Source organism: Seriola lalandi, unplaced genomic scaffold (assembly GCF_002814215.2).
Source record: "Seriola lalandi dorsalis isolate HSWRI2012SDOR001 ecotype SW California unplaced genomic scaffold, Sedor1 jcf7180002053991, whole genome shotgun sequence".
Classification (NCBI taxonomy): Eukaryota; Metazoa; Chordata; class Actinopteri; order Carangiformes; family Carangidae; genus Seriola; species Seriola lalandi.
The window spans coordinates 48770-65218 of NW_019524544.1; the positions used below are offsets into that span (position 1 = coordinate 48770).

Below are 16449 nucleotides of genomic sequence, written 5' to 3' on the forward strand. Positions count from 1 at the left end.
AGATACTTTGATCTGAGACTGTCTTTGACACTACAGGCCTTCACAAATTTCCCTTTTAACTGTATCATAACATAGATCTTTTTCTTTCTTTCGTTTGATCTTGAATAAATTGTCTGTACTGACAAAAGGTATTGTTTTTATTTCATGCATGCACTTCTGTAGTGGTCAAAGACTGTATGGAAATGACCTTTTAGCTTCACCATTGCTGTGTAAGGGTCAACTTGTCATGACCCTGAAACACTGGAAGCACCATTTAAATCTGAATAGAGTACTGTGATAATATCTTCGGTGGAAGCATAGAATATTGCTGGCATTAAAAAATTATTCAGGTTTTGAAAAACAACTTTTTTTCTGATGCTGTAGCTCTGGAAATAAGGAAGAATCAAAGGCGTAAAAGGCACAATGTGTAGGCGTGCAGATACCTATTACTAATGCAGGAAACTTGTGGATATTTCGTCAGATTCAAAACCACTTTTGATTTGTTTGCTGTTGGTTGTTAAGCACCTGAACAACACAGAGGCAACACGACTACTGTTGCAGACAACAGCACTTTATAATTAGTGATGCATATTCTTCATAAAAAGGCAAAGAGAATGAGGGAGGGAAGGAGAAACAGAAGCAGCGGAGGAGTCTTCAAAGAATGAATTTAATGAAAGCATTTCCAATTTCCATTTGATTCAACTTCCTTAGACCTTAAAAAAATATGCATCAAACTTGATACATTTCAAATCTCGCTGCAGGGTATTCCACACAAAGGGGCGACTGATGGGTAATGCTTTTGTTACTCGTCTCTCTCTGTGCTCTGGGAACTGTCAGTAGTTATGAGTTAAAAGAATTAGAATAGTTAGAGTAGATGGAAAGTCCTGTTTTGGCATTTCATGGGCCGTTAGTGGAGCTGTGGTTAATGATATCTGCAGTGTGACTTTATGTTCTCATGGACTTCTGCTTATCTTTTGCAATGTGCTACAGCCTCTAAGATATCGCTCATCTATACTTCCTCTTTCTGCAGCCCATCTGGTGATTTAGTTTGTGTTATGTAAACATGGATTATTAGCACAAGGGCTCACTCACTTTCATACTGCACAAGAAATTTCATGCAACTTGACAATCAAAAATGTTCTGTGTCCCTTGTGTACATTTTCACACATGTGATCCTGTGTTGCAGATATTTCACCTGTTCCTTCAGTATCCTGTCTTTTTTTTTTCTCTCTCTCTCTCTCTTTTTCTCCACAGGGTTGCAGAATGGATGAGCAGAGATGCCCCCTCCCTCCCCCCCTCAAAGTGAGTCGCAAATCGTCACATCTCCTCATATGCCACAGTCTGGTAAAGCATCCGTAATGGCAGAGTTATAAACCTTTCCTTATCAGCTGTCAGACAGGCTTTAGGGTGCTCACCGACTGGGTTAGGAACTCAACGGGTACTGGGACGGCAAAATCCTCTGCTGTCCTATTCCCTAGACGGGCTAATGCACGGGGTATTTAAGAGTGGGAGATTGTCTCAGCAGGAGGTCTGGAGTCAGAAAGGTCACCCAATAGATGTAATCATCAGAGAAAGGAACATAAAAACCATTTATTGCTGACAACAGCCACAGGTTCCTTGGTCAGGGGTTGGCTAACCTCACATCTATATAATGTGGTTTGGGAGTTTGAGGTAAAGATTAACATGAAGGCTGATGTAAAGCATGGTTCTACTAATCTATTGGCATGAATTATTAAAAGACATTGCTATAAAGGCAACACACAATAAATTAGCTACCAGTGAAGTACACTGAATGGGCAAAAGTATGCGGACACCTGACAGGTTGTCCATGTGAGATAGACAAATGTCTGATTCCAGAGGCATGGGCTTTAATCTGCTGCTATAACGGCCTCAATGCAGCTGGGGAGGCTGTCCGCAGGATGTTTAAGCCTGGCTTCAGGGAATTGTTTCCATTCAGCCACAAGTGCACTAGTAATGCTGGGCACCGACGTTGGGCTTGCTCCCAGTTGGCAGTACATGTCAAAGTCAAATTCTTAAATAGCTATTTCTTTATGGACCTCGCTTTATGCACAGCAGTGGTGCCATGTTGAAAAAGAAAAGGGCCTTCTGATTGTGTCTTGTAGCAATTAGGTTTCCCTTAATTAGAGCTCATGGGTTTAACTTAGCACAAAAACAAATTTACACAGAAGTATGTGGACAGAAATATATTCTGCATTTCTGGGACAGTTTTGTTGTTTGGTTTTATATTTTCCTTGTTGACAATATAATGCAGCTACAGTGGAGATCGGTTTCTTCCCCTAACCTAAACGCCAGTTTTTAGTCACCCTAGCTGCTCCATGGATGGTGATGTTATTCTACTGGTCAATCGGTCCACCATTTTCACCCTAACTTGAGCTAATTATTGGATAGATTACCAAGAAATTTCAGACGTTCATGGTCCCACGAAGACAAAGCCCAGTGACTTTGGTGAATCCCTGAGTTTTTCTGTAGCGTCACCATGAGGTTGACATGATTGGTTTTAAGTGAAATGTCTCGACAACTATTGGACTGATTGCCAAGATATTGGTACAGACATCCATGGAGCCAAGAGGATACGTCTTCATCACTTTGGTGATCCTCTGACCTTTCCTTTAATGCCATCTCCATGGTAGCTACAATTGCTAATAATGCAGTATCATTGGAAAGGTTTTCATGAAAAGGACTCTGACTTTCACTTTCGTTGCATATAAAACAAAAACTTGCTCTTTTGTTCTTGTTCTTGCTTTCACTCCTGTTACATATAGCCAGTAACTTGTAATGGAACAAGTGCAGGTATGCTTTTACTAAAGGACAGCAAAGTTTAAATGGATTGTCAATAATAACAGCAGGAGCAGTTAGAACAGAGCGAGTACAAGAAAAAAGGGCTATGTATGCACTAGAGATATGGCCTTTGTCAGAAAGGCTGTTAATGTGGCCTCTGTCATTTTTGCAGGTTAAGAAAAATAACTGTGAGAAATATAGAACTGCACAATACTGTAGTTAAAATTCTGTCAGTGTCTATTCTCATTGTTATTTTCTTCAAAGAACCAAAAACTGAAAGTATGACTAGAAACGGCTGTTTGTCAGCTGGACTCATCTTCGTTTCCCTCCCTGCAGACAGAAGAGGACTACATCCCTTATCCCAGCGTTCATGAGGTACATACCGCGTACTGTCCGCACACGACACAGTATATATACTCTATAGATGTCGAGAACTGTAACACTAAATTGCCATCACTGTCAGGTTCTGGGTCGCAGGAGCCCTTTTCCGCTGATCCTGCTGCCACAGTTTGGAGGCTACTGGATTGAGGGGACCAATCATGAGCCCAAAGACCCACCAGAAGCAGATCAACCCCCCTGTCCTACCTCCCACATAAAACTGGAGACAAACAGCACCGCCAAGATATACAGGAAGCAATTCATGGGCAAGGTGAAGATTGGAAAAAGGGGTTTTTTTCTGGTTTTCTTTCTTTTTGCGAAAGTATCAATCTTGGTTTAATATATAAATAGTAGCATCTTAAAATATACATGTGGGTTAGGGGAAAGGTCACTTTACTCCATTTTCTTAAATCTACTTGCCTATTTTAATAATCTACATATAATCTTAATATCTGTTTTGAAATAAAATGTTTCAAAAAAAAAACTGTATGTGTAGCATTAGCTCATTTCTCTTTAAACAAGTAAAAGTTTAAACATTATGTCAAAAGACCAAAGAAGAAAATCTTTATAGTTTGTGCGTGGGTTCGTTTGTGATCATCTGTGTTTGCATTATTAAACATTCAATCACATGTACAACCACTTGGACAATTTTCAGGCGCACATCTTGGAAAAAGATGGAGACATTTGAAAGCAGTTGGTATATAATTACATTAGTTAGATGAACATTTAATTCTCTGTGTTCCCCTAGAACAACTTTTAAATGAAAGCAAACTGTAGAACACATCGCTAAACTAAAAATTCAGTATATACATTAAGCAGTTGTGCATTCAAAATAAGATTCATATAAAAACTGGTACATTGTTCCTTGTTTCACACCTTTTCTTCAGGGGCAGTTCAAGCACTTTCTTTAATTAGAAGACTATTACTCTCTTCACCCCTCTCCATTTCTTCTTTGTTTTATCAGTGTGCCACCCCCTGTCAGCTGCTGGAGGAGTATTCATCCTTGCATTAAAGTGTCTTCTGCTTATCTGCCCCCAGGAACATTTTAATTATTACACCATGGATGCTGCCCTGGGCCACTTGGTCTTTTCCATGAAGTATGATGTCATTGGGGATCAAGAGCATCTGCGCTTGATGCTTCGGTACAGTTTCCTATTATCTTTTTTTCTGACCTGTTTTCTCTCCCTTTTTTTTTTTTTTTTTTCTCGCTTGTTGATCGCAGTCCCCTCCATTGCAAAATCCCTTGCAGTTATTCTTTGCTTTTATACCCCTTTCCCTTTCATTGCTTCTCTCTTTCTGCCTTTGTCTCTAAAACACCCTTTTCTTGACTCTGACTTCAGATATCCATGTCATAAGCTTCTCCCAAACAGAACCTTTCCATATACAGTATTTCCCACTTTTCTGAAGAAAAGCATTAGGTCTAGCAAAAATGACACAGAGGAAGATTTTCAATTCTCAATTCTCTAACGATTTACGTATAAGACAGAGCGAGGTTAAAAAATAACCTTCACTTGTGCTGCTCGTCATAACCTGCTGCTATGCAACAATAAATGACCCAAAAAAAGTTTTGTTCTTGTACTTTATTAAGAGAATAATTAGTATAATGAATAAACCGATTAAGTAATTCAGTTCATATTTTTAAATGATAATGCTGTTGTAGATTTGTAAAAGGTGCAGCTTTTATATCCATAAAAACACAACAAAACACATGTCAGCAGAGGTTTGTGTCAGTCAGTGTTATGTTGTGGGAGTAGTTCAATAATGTGAGGAGAAATAAAAGTGTTAAAATATTTGTGCGATGCAGCATAAACACTCGAGCTTCTCTTTAGAAATGTTGACTTTAGAAACTGTGCCACAAACTACTTAACCATCAGCACACTATTCATCTATGTTGTACAAGCCTCCCACCATCACCCAAACTCGTGCTCGCTCACTGAAATCCTCTACTCCTTTGCTAGTTGCTAAATAGAGATGAGGGGAAGAGAGGCAGAACTCGACACACCGAGTAACCTGTGAATTAAATTTAGCTCCCGAGAGACTCCACTAAAGGTTTGATAGTCGCACACCCTCTTTGTTAATGGAGCTTCAGAACGGATGAGTGTGTAGCAAGGTAACAGTCACTCTGCCCACTACTTTATTTCACATAGTGATGTTTTCCAGTGGGTGTGCACCACCCACAGTCACTCCGTCATCCCAGTCTAACTCAGTCGCCTCAGCTGGTGCCGTCACAGTCACTGACTCACAGTCCATCTGTAAGAGACCTACATGATTAGTCATAATCTTTTTATATTTTATTGTTACCGCCCCGCACACTGTAAAAACTCCAAGTTATATTGTTTAGTGTACATAAGGATCACAGGTTGTTAGGTTTTTAGAAATACAGTATAAACTGACCATTTTCCAAGCCTCACTTTCCTTAGTCACTGTTGCTACACCTTTCTGCTCTCATACACACAAGCAGTTTACAACAGATTAGACAAAAGTAAGCTTCTCATTTCTAGCTGAAGATTGTTGTTATTTTTACTAGCTAACTAGTTAAGCTAACATTGCTGCCTCTGGCTGACTTTTTAATGTTTCCAGACTTGTTGCAAAATAAGAATCTTGTAAAAGAAGTCTAGAATATAAGAACTGAATTTGATTGAGATATGTATATATATATCACGAGTTCAGTGGGACTGGTCATTTATGTATTTTGATGATGTGATTTTTGCTGGGTTCTGTACCTTGTGTCGGCCGGTTAATCACCACATTTTATTCATTTATGGTAAGCTGAGATACATTTTAGCATTATCAAAAATATTGCAGCTCCTACAATTTGGATATTGCTCTTGGCCATACTGCAATTTAAATAATATTTCGATTAAGTTTTCAGCCCTATAGAATACACACTTGACAGCTGCATAGATGATATCGCGTTAAATAACTGAGGCTAAAGCTCCATGTCTCAGGAAAAAACACTTAATAGATTAAATAAGAGTGATTGTTCTGGTAATGCACTCTAGTCCAAAACCAAGGAGTTATTATATTCTAATATAAACATGTTTTGCTGCATGTCTTACATATTTGTGTTTTCAAACAGTTTTCAATTTTAATGTTAAGAGACAAAAGGTTTTAGACGAGTACTAACAGGTATGTTTGGCAAGTGTCATGTTATCTCTGTACAATAAAAGCCCATTAAAAAACAGGACACGTCACACTAAACTCATAAAGACGTCCTGGACCGGCTTCCATGAATGGGACCTTTTTTTTTTTTTTTTTTCCTAACCTTTAACTGTACTTTGGAGGTTGTGCTTAGTCACTGTTGTGACTGCTAATGAGTGTAGCTTACATTGATGCGTAACATAGAGTTTAATCAATTCCTTACAGGTTTGCTGTTGAGGTGTTGACTTTGGAAAGTCTAGGGAAAGAAGACACCACTCTCAAAAGTCATGAAGTACAGATTATTGCTCTCACTACAGCTGCATGCACATCACTTCAACACAGCACCGCAGGCTTAGCACCTTGTTGGTGCTGTGATTGGAAAATTGTTGTTTGAGGGAGGGGTTTGCACCTTTCCAAATCATCTGTCCAGCTCCTCCAAATACATGTGAGTTTTAAAGATTTCAGTAGGTGGACTTTGGCCTGATATAAGGTTCAATAGGTCTTTTAATCTACAGTAACTCTCAGCGAGAGAGTCAATAAGCAAATTTTGAAGTATTCTTTGTAGAATCCCACCACGATCAATGTGAGCTACTATAAGTTGTTCAGATTTTCTGAACCCATTGTACCACTCAGTATGTGTACGGTTTTCACAGTGTTGTTTATTGCAACTCTTTGATAGAGCAGTGACCCCCCCTTAGAAAAGTAATGATGGACAAATTCAACCCTCTCCCAGGCAATCTCGTCTCAAACACGTCAAGTGTAAAGACTTTTATACTGTCAACTCCACGCAGCTTCTATAAGAAAGGTCTCCTTTGAATGTTCTATTCACCTGCATGAATGCCAAGCAACAAAGAAAGAAACCATTAAAGCAGAAGAATTGCTTTGCATTACAAATAGAACTTTGACTTTTCAAACTGTTTGCCTTCCAGCACAAAGCTAAAAACCCACCATGATGTGATTCCCATTTCCTGCCTTACCGAGTTCCCCAACGTGGTTCAAATGGCCAAGGTAGGCAATTGTTATCATGCAGGATGTATTGTCAAAAAGTATTTCAGTATACATTCAAAATTTAAAAATTCTGAATGTACCTTTTCACTTTTAGCTTGTTTGTGAAGAAGTAAATGTGGATAGGTTTTTCCCTGTCCTCTACCCAAAGGTAGGCACTGATCCTCTTTGTGACTTTGTGAAATATCACTTTCTCTCTGGCTTCCTGCTAAACCAACGCTGCAGCTCCGTGAACCTGACCTATAACTTTCTTATCGTCTCCTCCTCAGGCATCAAGGCTCATTGTCACCTTTGATGAGCACGTGATCAGCAACAACTTCAAGTTTGGAGTTATTTATCAAAAGTTCGGCCAGGTGAGTGCACTTCAAGGACGCGGCTGCTGATCTTTCCTTTTGAAGTCAAGTGTCACTCCTGAACATGTCCTTTGCTTTGTCCTCACAGACATCAGAGGAGGAGCTGTTTGGGAATATGGAAGAAAGTCCTGCCTTTGTCGAGTTCTTGGAGTTTCTGGGCCAGAAGATTGAGCTTCATGACTTTAAAGGGTTTGGACATTTTTCAATTCAATTTCTTTCGGTTTTCACAGCAGCAGATTTTGGCACTTTCAGTTGATTGACTGTATCTACTTAATGTCATCTTAGAAACAGGCCAGCAATCACTTTTGCTATTGGTCAGAGTAAAGCTTTAAATAAAACCCTGAAAAAGCGATTTCAGGGGCCCTGATATTACGTTGTGATTGAGTAGGCAGAAGTGCCTTTGGCATTCCCTCGATGATGGAGCGTGGAAGTACCAGCAGCTCGGAAGGCACGCATCAGTTTTCCACTCCTAACACCACTTTGTTTGTCTTTCTTCTGTCCCCCTCTCAGCTGTTCACCTCAATCCTCTCCTTGACTTTCCTTCTCATTCTTTCTTCTCTTATGCTTCTTTTATTCTCTCTCCTTTTGTTCTTGCCTATGCCCTTACCTCTCCTCTCTCTGCTTGTCCTTTTCTTCTCCAGGTTTCGCGGTGGGCTGGATGTCACTCATGGGCAGACAGGCATAGAATCGGTCTACACAAATTTCCATAACAAGGAGATTATGTTCCATGTGTCCACCAAGCTGCCTTACACAGAGGGAGACTCACAGCAGGTATAGAGACATTCCAGCGACTAATGATCACAGCAACTAATTTGTCTCTTCAGGACAGTTTTCACTAATTGATTTGTAGAGGCCCCTCCTTGTGACTCCACCACATGTTTGGCTGCAGGGGCAGTTCATGGGTCAGGGGCTGTAAAATCCAGATATAGGTCTTTTAAGTTAACGCTCATGAAGCAAGGAGAATCATTTGAATCTGTAATTATTATCCTAACCCTGAGGTGCAGGGCAAAAGCTTAAACCATTAGGTAAAGCAATACGTTGACATTTGTGCAAATACGCTTAATCCCTTTCTTGCAGAGACTTGAATGAGAAGATCAAAACCACTCTCATATGTGAACAATAAATCTGTAGCTGGAACCAGCAGGTGATTATTAAAAAAAAAAAAAAAAAAAGTAGCCTGGCCGAGAAACAAACTAAATCTGTCTACCAGCACGTCTAAATCTCACTAATTAACATTATCTCATTTTTTTATTCCATACAAAAACTAATTTTAAGTCTTTATTCTAAGCTAAGCTAACCAGCATGTTGTCTCTACCTTCATATTTATCATACAAACATGAGAGTGGAATCAATCCTCTGATCTAACTCTCAGCACAGACATAAGTCAGCAGGGATTTGCTAAGAATGTAATTAGGTTTTGCAGGTTGGCTGTCCTCACCTGACCTCATAGAGAAATATCAGTTTTGAAGTTTTCCTATTTCCACCAACATTTCAGTGTCTCTTATTCTGGCATTGAAGTTTCTCTTCTGTTGATTTGTGGCTCAAGACCTTCATTTCTTTGATGCCATGTTGCAGTGAGGTGCATCAGTGCTAAGTTACTGTCTCTTAGAGTGGTTTGAATCTTGTTACCATAGTAACCCTGCACAGACAGACCATGTACAGTACATGAAGAGAAACAGGGGACACGAACAACACCAACATCAGATGATCCATGAGGCAAGGTGCACCCATAGTAGCAGAGCTTTATTCCAGGAAGGAGAAAGTGCAGGATTTATGCAGTCAGATCAGATTTGAGCAGAAATATACAGAATGACAGATGTCAAGTGTCTCAATGCAGTGACACACTTGTTGAGTTCGTTTTTGAGTCTTAACTGTCTGTGGTGACACTGTAGTTTGGCTGTCCATCTGCACAGAGAATGAATGTTATTCAGCTACCTGGGTTCAGAAAGCCACTGTGTGAATAAATATTAAAGCTAACAGCTAATAAGCTTGGTTACAGTAGTAACCTGGATACCTGAATTTCATTATTAAATGGATCACACAGACCCTGTTCAGACCTGGCATTAATATCCGTCTCGGGTGATCCTATCACCAGTGGACATCTCTAAGTTCAGGTGTGTGAATGCACCCAAGACGCATTGAAGACGCATTTGAGATCCGATCACTCAGACCAAATTCGGAGGCGGTCTGTCAGTTGGACTGGCTGAAAACAACAACGCATACCTGTTTATTTGCATGGAGGTCTAAAGCGGGGAAGTGAGATCCAATCACAAGTGGTCACTCAAGACATGCCAGGTCTGAACAGAATATGGTTTGGTTGGGAGATTTAATTTTCTACACAAAGGACCTGCTGTTCATTTATGTCTATCAAACTGTAATCTCACTTTTCTCTTAAAACGTGTGTTATTTTTCAGTGTTTAGAAAAGCTGAGATCAGATATCTCGTGCAATTACATGGCTTATTAAACGCTTTTTTCATGTAAACATTTGCAGATATTTGATAAATGAAGGCTGGACTCTTTCCCTTTGAACAATAGAAAACATTTTCCATTTATGTGGGCATTTATTTCATATTTCTGGCATATTTCTGGCTCATATGGTATCAGCAAATTATGAAAACTTGCAAAGGCCTGAAACAGATGGTTGATTGTTCTCGTGCGAACAAACAGACTGGCTTTAACAGAGAGAGGATGTAAAGTAATTTGACTAACTGGAAAAGAATCATCTATGGATCCCAGAATGAATATTTGCTGTACTATAGTTTGCACACAATTGGAGCAGCACCACTTAACACTTCAGCTCAACAGGTGTGAAGTAGCTTCGTTAAAAGGCTGTACTTTAGCGCGTTAAACAGCCTGATGACTGACGAAGGGTAATCAACGCGTGCTGCTGCAGAGCAAACATCAGAGCGTTGAGGCTCTTACTGTGGAGGAACATGGGAGATGGGTCTATTTTTGCAGGGACTATCTGCACTGAGAATATTTTTGACTGAGAATTTCTTTTTTTCACCAAACTGGATCTGTTTGTAAGATCTGATGGATCTGCTTCTACCTACATGCTGTGGAGTGATTTAGGTCACAGTGTCTTCGTGATAAGAATCATTTGGCAGGGCTCAACAGAATTTATTTTGGCATTCTGATATCCACTTACAAGTATTTTACTGAATTCCGAATGACATTACAGAAAATTCATGCCGACTACTGCGAAGTCCTAACTATGCATATTTTGTCACATTTTCATTTAATAAATTTAAAAAAAAAAGGAAAGTCATATCTTCTCAGATATTTATGGAAACTTGTGACCTGTTTAAGTCAGAGTTCCTAGCAAAAGATAATGAGCTGACAACATAATTCATATTTCATTACAAGAAGAAGGTGTCCCTAATGCTTGGCAACACCGGGCCATTTAAACGATATTGCTTGGATAAAAAATGTACTACTCTGGCACAGTCGCTCCGTCTTCCAAGTGCATGAGTGTCCTTTTGGCAACTTTAAGCCTATTGGCAACAAGAAAAAGTGCAGCCATTCTGCAGCCCTGATTTGGTTTGCTGACAATCAGCCATCTGTAGAACTGTGACTTTGCAGCACTTCCACTGGTATTCAGATTTATTCATTTCCACACCACCTGCACACGTGAAACCCTAAATTATTCCAGCATGTCATGGCTACATTGAAAAAGCAGATTACGTGGATTTACGGGCGGTCGGTATATACATTTATGGATGCCAGGCACACCCATGAGGTACACTATCTGAAGTGTTAAATCCTTAGCAAGAATAGCTACAAGACATTCCTTTGGCTGATAGTTGTGTAAACTGTTGTGTGATGCATCTCAGAGAAGAGGTTGCGCTCTTGGATTACAGTCAAGTCCACCTCTCTGCTTGGACTATATTTACTCTCAGTCAATCTCTGAGTGCGAGTCCTGGAAGTGATTCTGTGACGGGTGTGTGTTTGTGATTCTCTAACTGGTTATTTGAGATGTTTCCGCTGTTGTTATGTTTTGTTTGTCTGTGCCCTCCAGCTGCAGAGGAAGAGGCACATAGGCAACGACATTGTGGCCATCGTGTTCCAGGAGGAGAACACGCCCTTTGTACCAGACATGATCCAGTCCAACTTCCTGCATGCGTATGTGGTGGTGCAAGTGGAGAACACATGTACGGACAATGTCACCTACAAGGTTGGTTCTAAGGACAGAAAATACCGTCTCAAGATACTCTGACTGACAGTGACCTATGAAATCTATTTCAGATGCACTCATTCATTATTCAGGAGTTTTGATTCTTCTGTGTGCCTTTAAAAAGCGGCACATCACAGTGTCTCTTTCATAGGCAGCTGTCACAGGCTTTGCTCACCTGCTTTCTCCTCCAGGTGTCTGTGACAGCGAGGGATGACGTACCTTTCTTCGGGCCTGCTCTGCCTGACCCTGCCATCTTTAAAAAGGTCAGGAGTCAAACAAAATTCATAAACTCAGTTCCCCTTTACAAGCAGACACCATAAACCCTCCTTCTCTGCGCCTTCCCTTCCCTGTACTTGCCTCGGTCAGGGCTCCGAGTTCCGCGAGTTCCTCTTCACCAAGCTCATCAATGCAGAGTACGCCTGCTACAAGGCTGAGAAGTTTGCCAAGCTGGAGGTGAGAGTTTTACAATGCAGCCTGTGCCATAGAAATTTTGAATGCCTGTATTGTGTGTGTGTGTGTGTCTGTGTGTGTGTGTGTGTGTGTGTGTGTGTGTGTGTGTGCACGCACCACATACCTGTTAGTATAGATGTGCATTCTACTGAGCTCTACACATTTGAAACAGAACTAACTCGAATTTCAGATCTCAGATTCACTGTCAGTACCTTTGCAGACTGACTTTGCTGTTGTTGTTGTTGCTGCTGTTGTTGTTGTTGTCAGGAGCGCACACGTTCAGCCCTGCTGGAGACTCTGTATGAGGAGCTGCACATCAACAGCCAGTCCATGATGGGTCTGGGTGGGGATGAAGATAAGCTGGAGAACGGGGGAGGCGGAGGAGGAGGAGGTTTCTTTGAATCCTTCAAGGTACAGCCGCATCCCTCATTTGAAGAGACGCACCGTTAATCTGCAACTCCACATGCATTAGAGAGAATGGTGATGAGTGGAGAAACTTTCAGGATGCCTTTTTTCCCCCTCCCCTGTCTCTTGGCTGGGATTCTGGGTATTCACACATGAGAAAACAAAGCATAGAAAATGTGCAGTATCTCAAAGGACCAGTCCTGTGGCATTTGATTTCCTCACTTGGCTGCGACTGCTGAACTCAGTGTGTTTTCACATGATGGTGTGGTTTTGTGGCAGGGGAGCGTCCAGTTGTGTATGAAAGGCACTTTGCTCCGACTGCAAGTGCTCCATCAATGACCATTAGGGCTGTGGAGCGTAGCCCAGCCGCTGAGGCGCGGCAGCAGAAGCTGTGATTGTGTGTGCCTGATGAACGATTTAATGACCTCTCATTAGGGAGCTGATGATGCAGTTTGCATGTCTCCCCATGGGCAGTGTTCCCTTGCTGTTTTTCTCTTCTCTCCGTGTCGTTGACTTGTTCTCTGCTATTTTTTTTGCATTTCTTTGTAACTTCAGAGAAGTACATCCACCTTTATCTCTTTAGATCCATCTCTCTCCCACACCTCCATACACTACCTCTGTATGAATCTGCTCTTGCCTGCGAGTCCTGTCTATCTTTATTTTTTTCTACCTGCCGAAAGCCATCTTACTGCCTCTCTTTCTCTCTTTCACACCTCCACAAATTGTATCAGCAAAGCTTTCCCACTCTTCCTTTCTCTGTCTGCTCTGTCTCGCTGTTTAAATTCTGCTGCTGCTGTCTCTCCTACTTTCTCTCATTGTTGGTTCTCTCATGTTGGTCTTCCTTGTTTCACGCTGTCTCATCTCCGTATCATAAACCCCCCCCACAGATACTTCCCCGTTAAATGACAACTTAGAAGATAACTAATGCAGCTTCATTGTACTCCACCACAAAGCCTCAAACCCTCTATGAACTTACATTTCTGTCACGCAGCCTCTCCCTCCTGCCTGTTGACCTGCACTGCCTCTAAGTGTTCAAAAATAGTCCGGCATACAAACACTCACACATTCGAATACTCACATCTGTGCCCTCATATTCACCACACTTCGCAGTAGGTTCAACATCAAGTTATATTAACCTCCATTAAAGAACAATAATGGAGCAAATCTATTATTAAAAGTTGCCATTTGTCAGAATTTTTGACATTCTATGAAATATTATATTATTATTTTTTAATTAATTTTTGTATTAATTTCTTATTATTAATTTTATTATTGAATATTATATTATATAGTTATATTTGTAAATATATTAGTGATAAGCTTTTTTCACAGCACACATTTTGACTTGTCATATAGGAGAAACACAGGTGTTTCTACCCGACTGTGACTTCAAAATGTCTTCCGCATAAAAAACTTTTTTATCGTGTAAAAATTTTGTAAAAACACATCACTAAAACATGCACTGCATCAATAATATTTACATACTGGTCGACATTTGAAGTATCGGCCAGTGTGTTGCATTTCCACACAGTATCAGTGGATCCACTGACAGTATCTCCTCGTTTCTCTCTGTAGCGGGTCATCCGCAGCAGAAGCCAGTCTATGGACGCCATGGGCCTCAGTAACAAGAAGTCACACACAGTCTCCACTAGTCACAGTGGCAGCTTTACCCACAATCCCGCAGAGAGCCCCAAAACCCCAGGGATTGTAAGTAGACCATTTTGGTTCACATGATGCCCACCTAACACGTGCATTCAGGATATAGTATATTTTCACTACTCACAGCACAGTGGATAAGTGCACATACAGACTCCTCAACCCCTACTCTTTCTTCTGAGCAGCACTTTAGCAAATTACTCCTGTTGGCACATTATAGCCCCTGACTTACATCAGTACATTAACATCAAAGCACTCGCTTTCATTCCTAACATTTTAAATTCACTCTTGCTTTGTACTAGAGTAGCACTGATTGCCTTTTTCCATTTATGGCTCTAAGTGTTTGTATTAATAACTAAGTTTTTTTTTGCTTTGTTTTTTTTTTGTTGTTTTTTTTTAGCATAATTCATTCTCAGCATTTCATCCATTCTCATCTGTCAAGAGAATCTTCATCACCACATAGTATGACAGTTAGATATCTATGATTATGTTAAAAATGGAGAATCCATTGTGAAATTAAACCAATGATTTCCTTCTCAATACAAGATGAATGACTGTTTGTGATCCCCAGTCTAGTCTCTCACAGAGTTTTGAAGTGAGCTCAGCATAGCAGCTGTTTGACTACCCAGACTCCCTTCCTCCTTAATGTGCTTTTTGTCATGACTGTTTCCCTCCTGTAAATGTCACAACCTCTCTTCGTAGCCTTGTGCATGTGCACCTGAAAAATATGCATGGCATGTGCCACAAATGCAAGTGGCACACTGTCCTGTCCTGTCCTTTCAAGGATGGGGTTAATCATGTTTCACTCGTTTTTGAATTCATTTACTGAGAACATTTTGAATTGGAACTAAATTCACCCCATTTCTGAAAGGAATAAGTTTTCTTTGGATTCTGTCAGCCCTCTTTGCCCTTTTTTCTCCCTCCGAATGCATCACTACACAGACCTGTAGCCCTCAGGGCAGAAACTGCAGACACGCCTGCTACCTCGGTGGCACTCCTCATCTCCTGCTGTGCCCTCCTGTGTTGGACCCCAATCTGTCTTTGCACTAAAAAAGCCCTCTTACGGTTTCCTCAATATCATGTCTTCTCTATTAACTCACGCTGTGAGCTCCTTTTCAAGCTCTTTTTTGCACCTTGCTGTTTAAATTCTTTGTGCTGTGCGCATGAGATCTTATGATGTGTTCTTTTTCTTTTCCTTCCCTCTCTTGCCTTTTTCAATCTATCATCTCTTTTCTCTCTCTGCTTCCCCTGACCTGTCTTGTGTGGCTTAGTCATTGCTTGTCCCAGGGAAAAGTCCCAGTAAATATGGACGTCGAGGCAGTGCCATAGGGATAGGAACAATAGAAGAGGTTCACGTATAACTCTCCCTTCTCGTTTTCTATTTTTGTCTTTACTTTGCTTTTTTTGAAATGTAAGTGTATAGCTAGAGGATTTTAAATCTGTAGGTGTAATAAGTTATAATGACATTTGTTTAGTTATGGTTTTATTACAATTTCATTCATTTCATTCATTGAACCAGTAGCCGAACCCTCTTGTGTTTATGGCTGAGATGGAATGACACATGACGGACTGAGCGACGTTATTATAGCTCATTTACCTTTAGTTAAAAATCTTTCCTGTAACATAAATAGCTTTTACAGGTAGATGATGAATGTTTGGGCTTCACGCATGAATTCCTTCACTTCTTTTTACTTTGAAGTGTGTCCCTTAAAAAAGAAAAGTAAGAAATCCAACAAACACTTGTGTTGTCATACAGTCATTCACTGCTGAATCATATTCCATCTTAAATTAGAAATGTGCAGCATACAAGAGTCTGATGTTGTTGCTTTAAATAAAAAACAAACAGAAACACCCAGGACACTTCTAAGAGAGAAAGATGACAAAAAAGTCTGTTTGTCAGAGACAAGAGTCAAAAATAAGAAAATACAGAATATAAAATCAATTCCCACCTGAAGCCTCTGCATCATATTTGTAAAACGCGTTGCCAAATGTGTCATTACATCATCTCAGGATTTATCAAGCCATCAGTTCATAATTCCTTTGTAGCATATTTTACATGTAGCCTACTGTATCATGTACTGTATACAATGTGTGAGCAGCTCAGTGTG

At 40.4% G+C, this 16449-nt stretch overlaps 1 protein-coding gene across 5 annotated transcripts in view; it reads left to right on the plus strand.

Annotated features, from left to right (window-relative positions):
* rap1gapb (RAP1 GTPase activating protein b) overlaps window positions 1-16449 on the plus strand; it is a 55431-nt gene that overhangs the window by 33116 nt on the left and 5866 nt on the right. For 2 of the 5 annotated variants that reach the window (XM_087173043.1, XM_087173044.1), the window contains 15 exons: window positions 1234-1281; window positions 3115-3153; window positions 3242-3427; window positions 4195-4298; window positions 7227-7305; window positions 7400-7453; window positions 7572-7655; window positions 7744-7844; window positions 8297-8426; window positions 11675-11830; window positions 12022-12093; window positions 12197-12283; window positions 12548-12691; window positions 14261-14392; window positions 15613-15690. In XM_087173043.1, the coding sequence (XP_087029169.1) occupies window positions 1234-1281; window positions 3115-3153; window positions 3242-3427; window positions 4195-4298; window positions 7227-7305; window positions 7400-7453; window positions 7572-7655; window positions 7744-7844; window positions 8297-8426; window positions 11675-11830; window positions 12022-12093; window positions 12197-12283; window positions 12548-12691; window positions 14261-14392; window positions 15613-15690 (1494 nt within the window). The remainder of the gene's footprint in view (window positions 1-1233; window positions 1282-3114; window positions 3154-3241; window positions 3428-4194; window positions 4299-7226; window positions 7306-7399; window positions 7454-7571; window positions 7656-7743; window positions 7845-8296; window positions 8427-11674; window positions 11831-12021; window positions 12094-12196; window positions 12284-12547; window positions 12692-14260; window positions 14393-15612; window positions 15691-16449) is intronic. The other 3 variants (XM_087173046.1, XM_087173047.1, XM_087173045.1) reach the window with 2 other exon arrangements.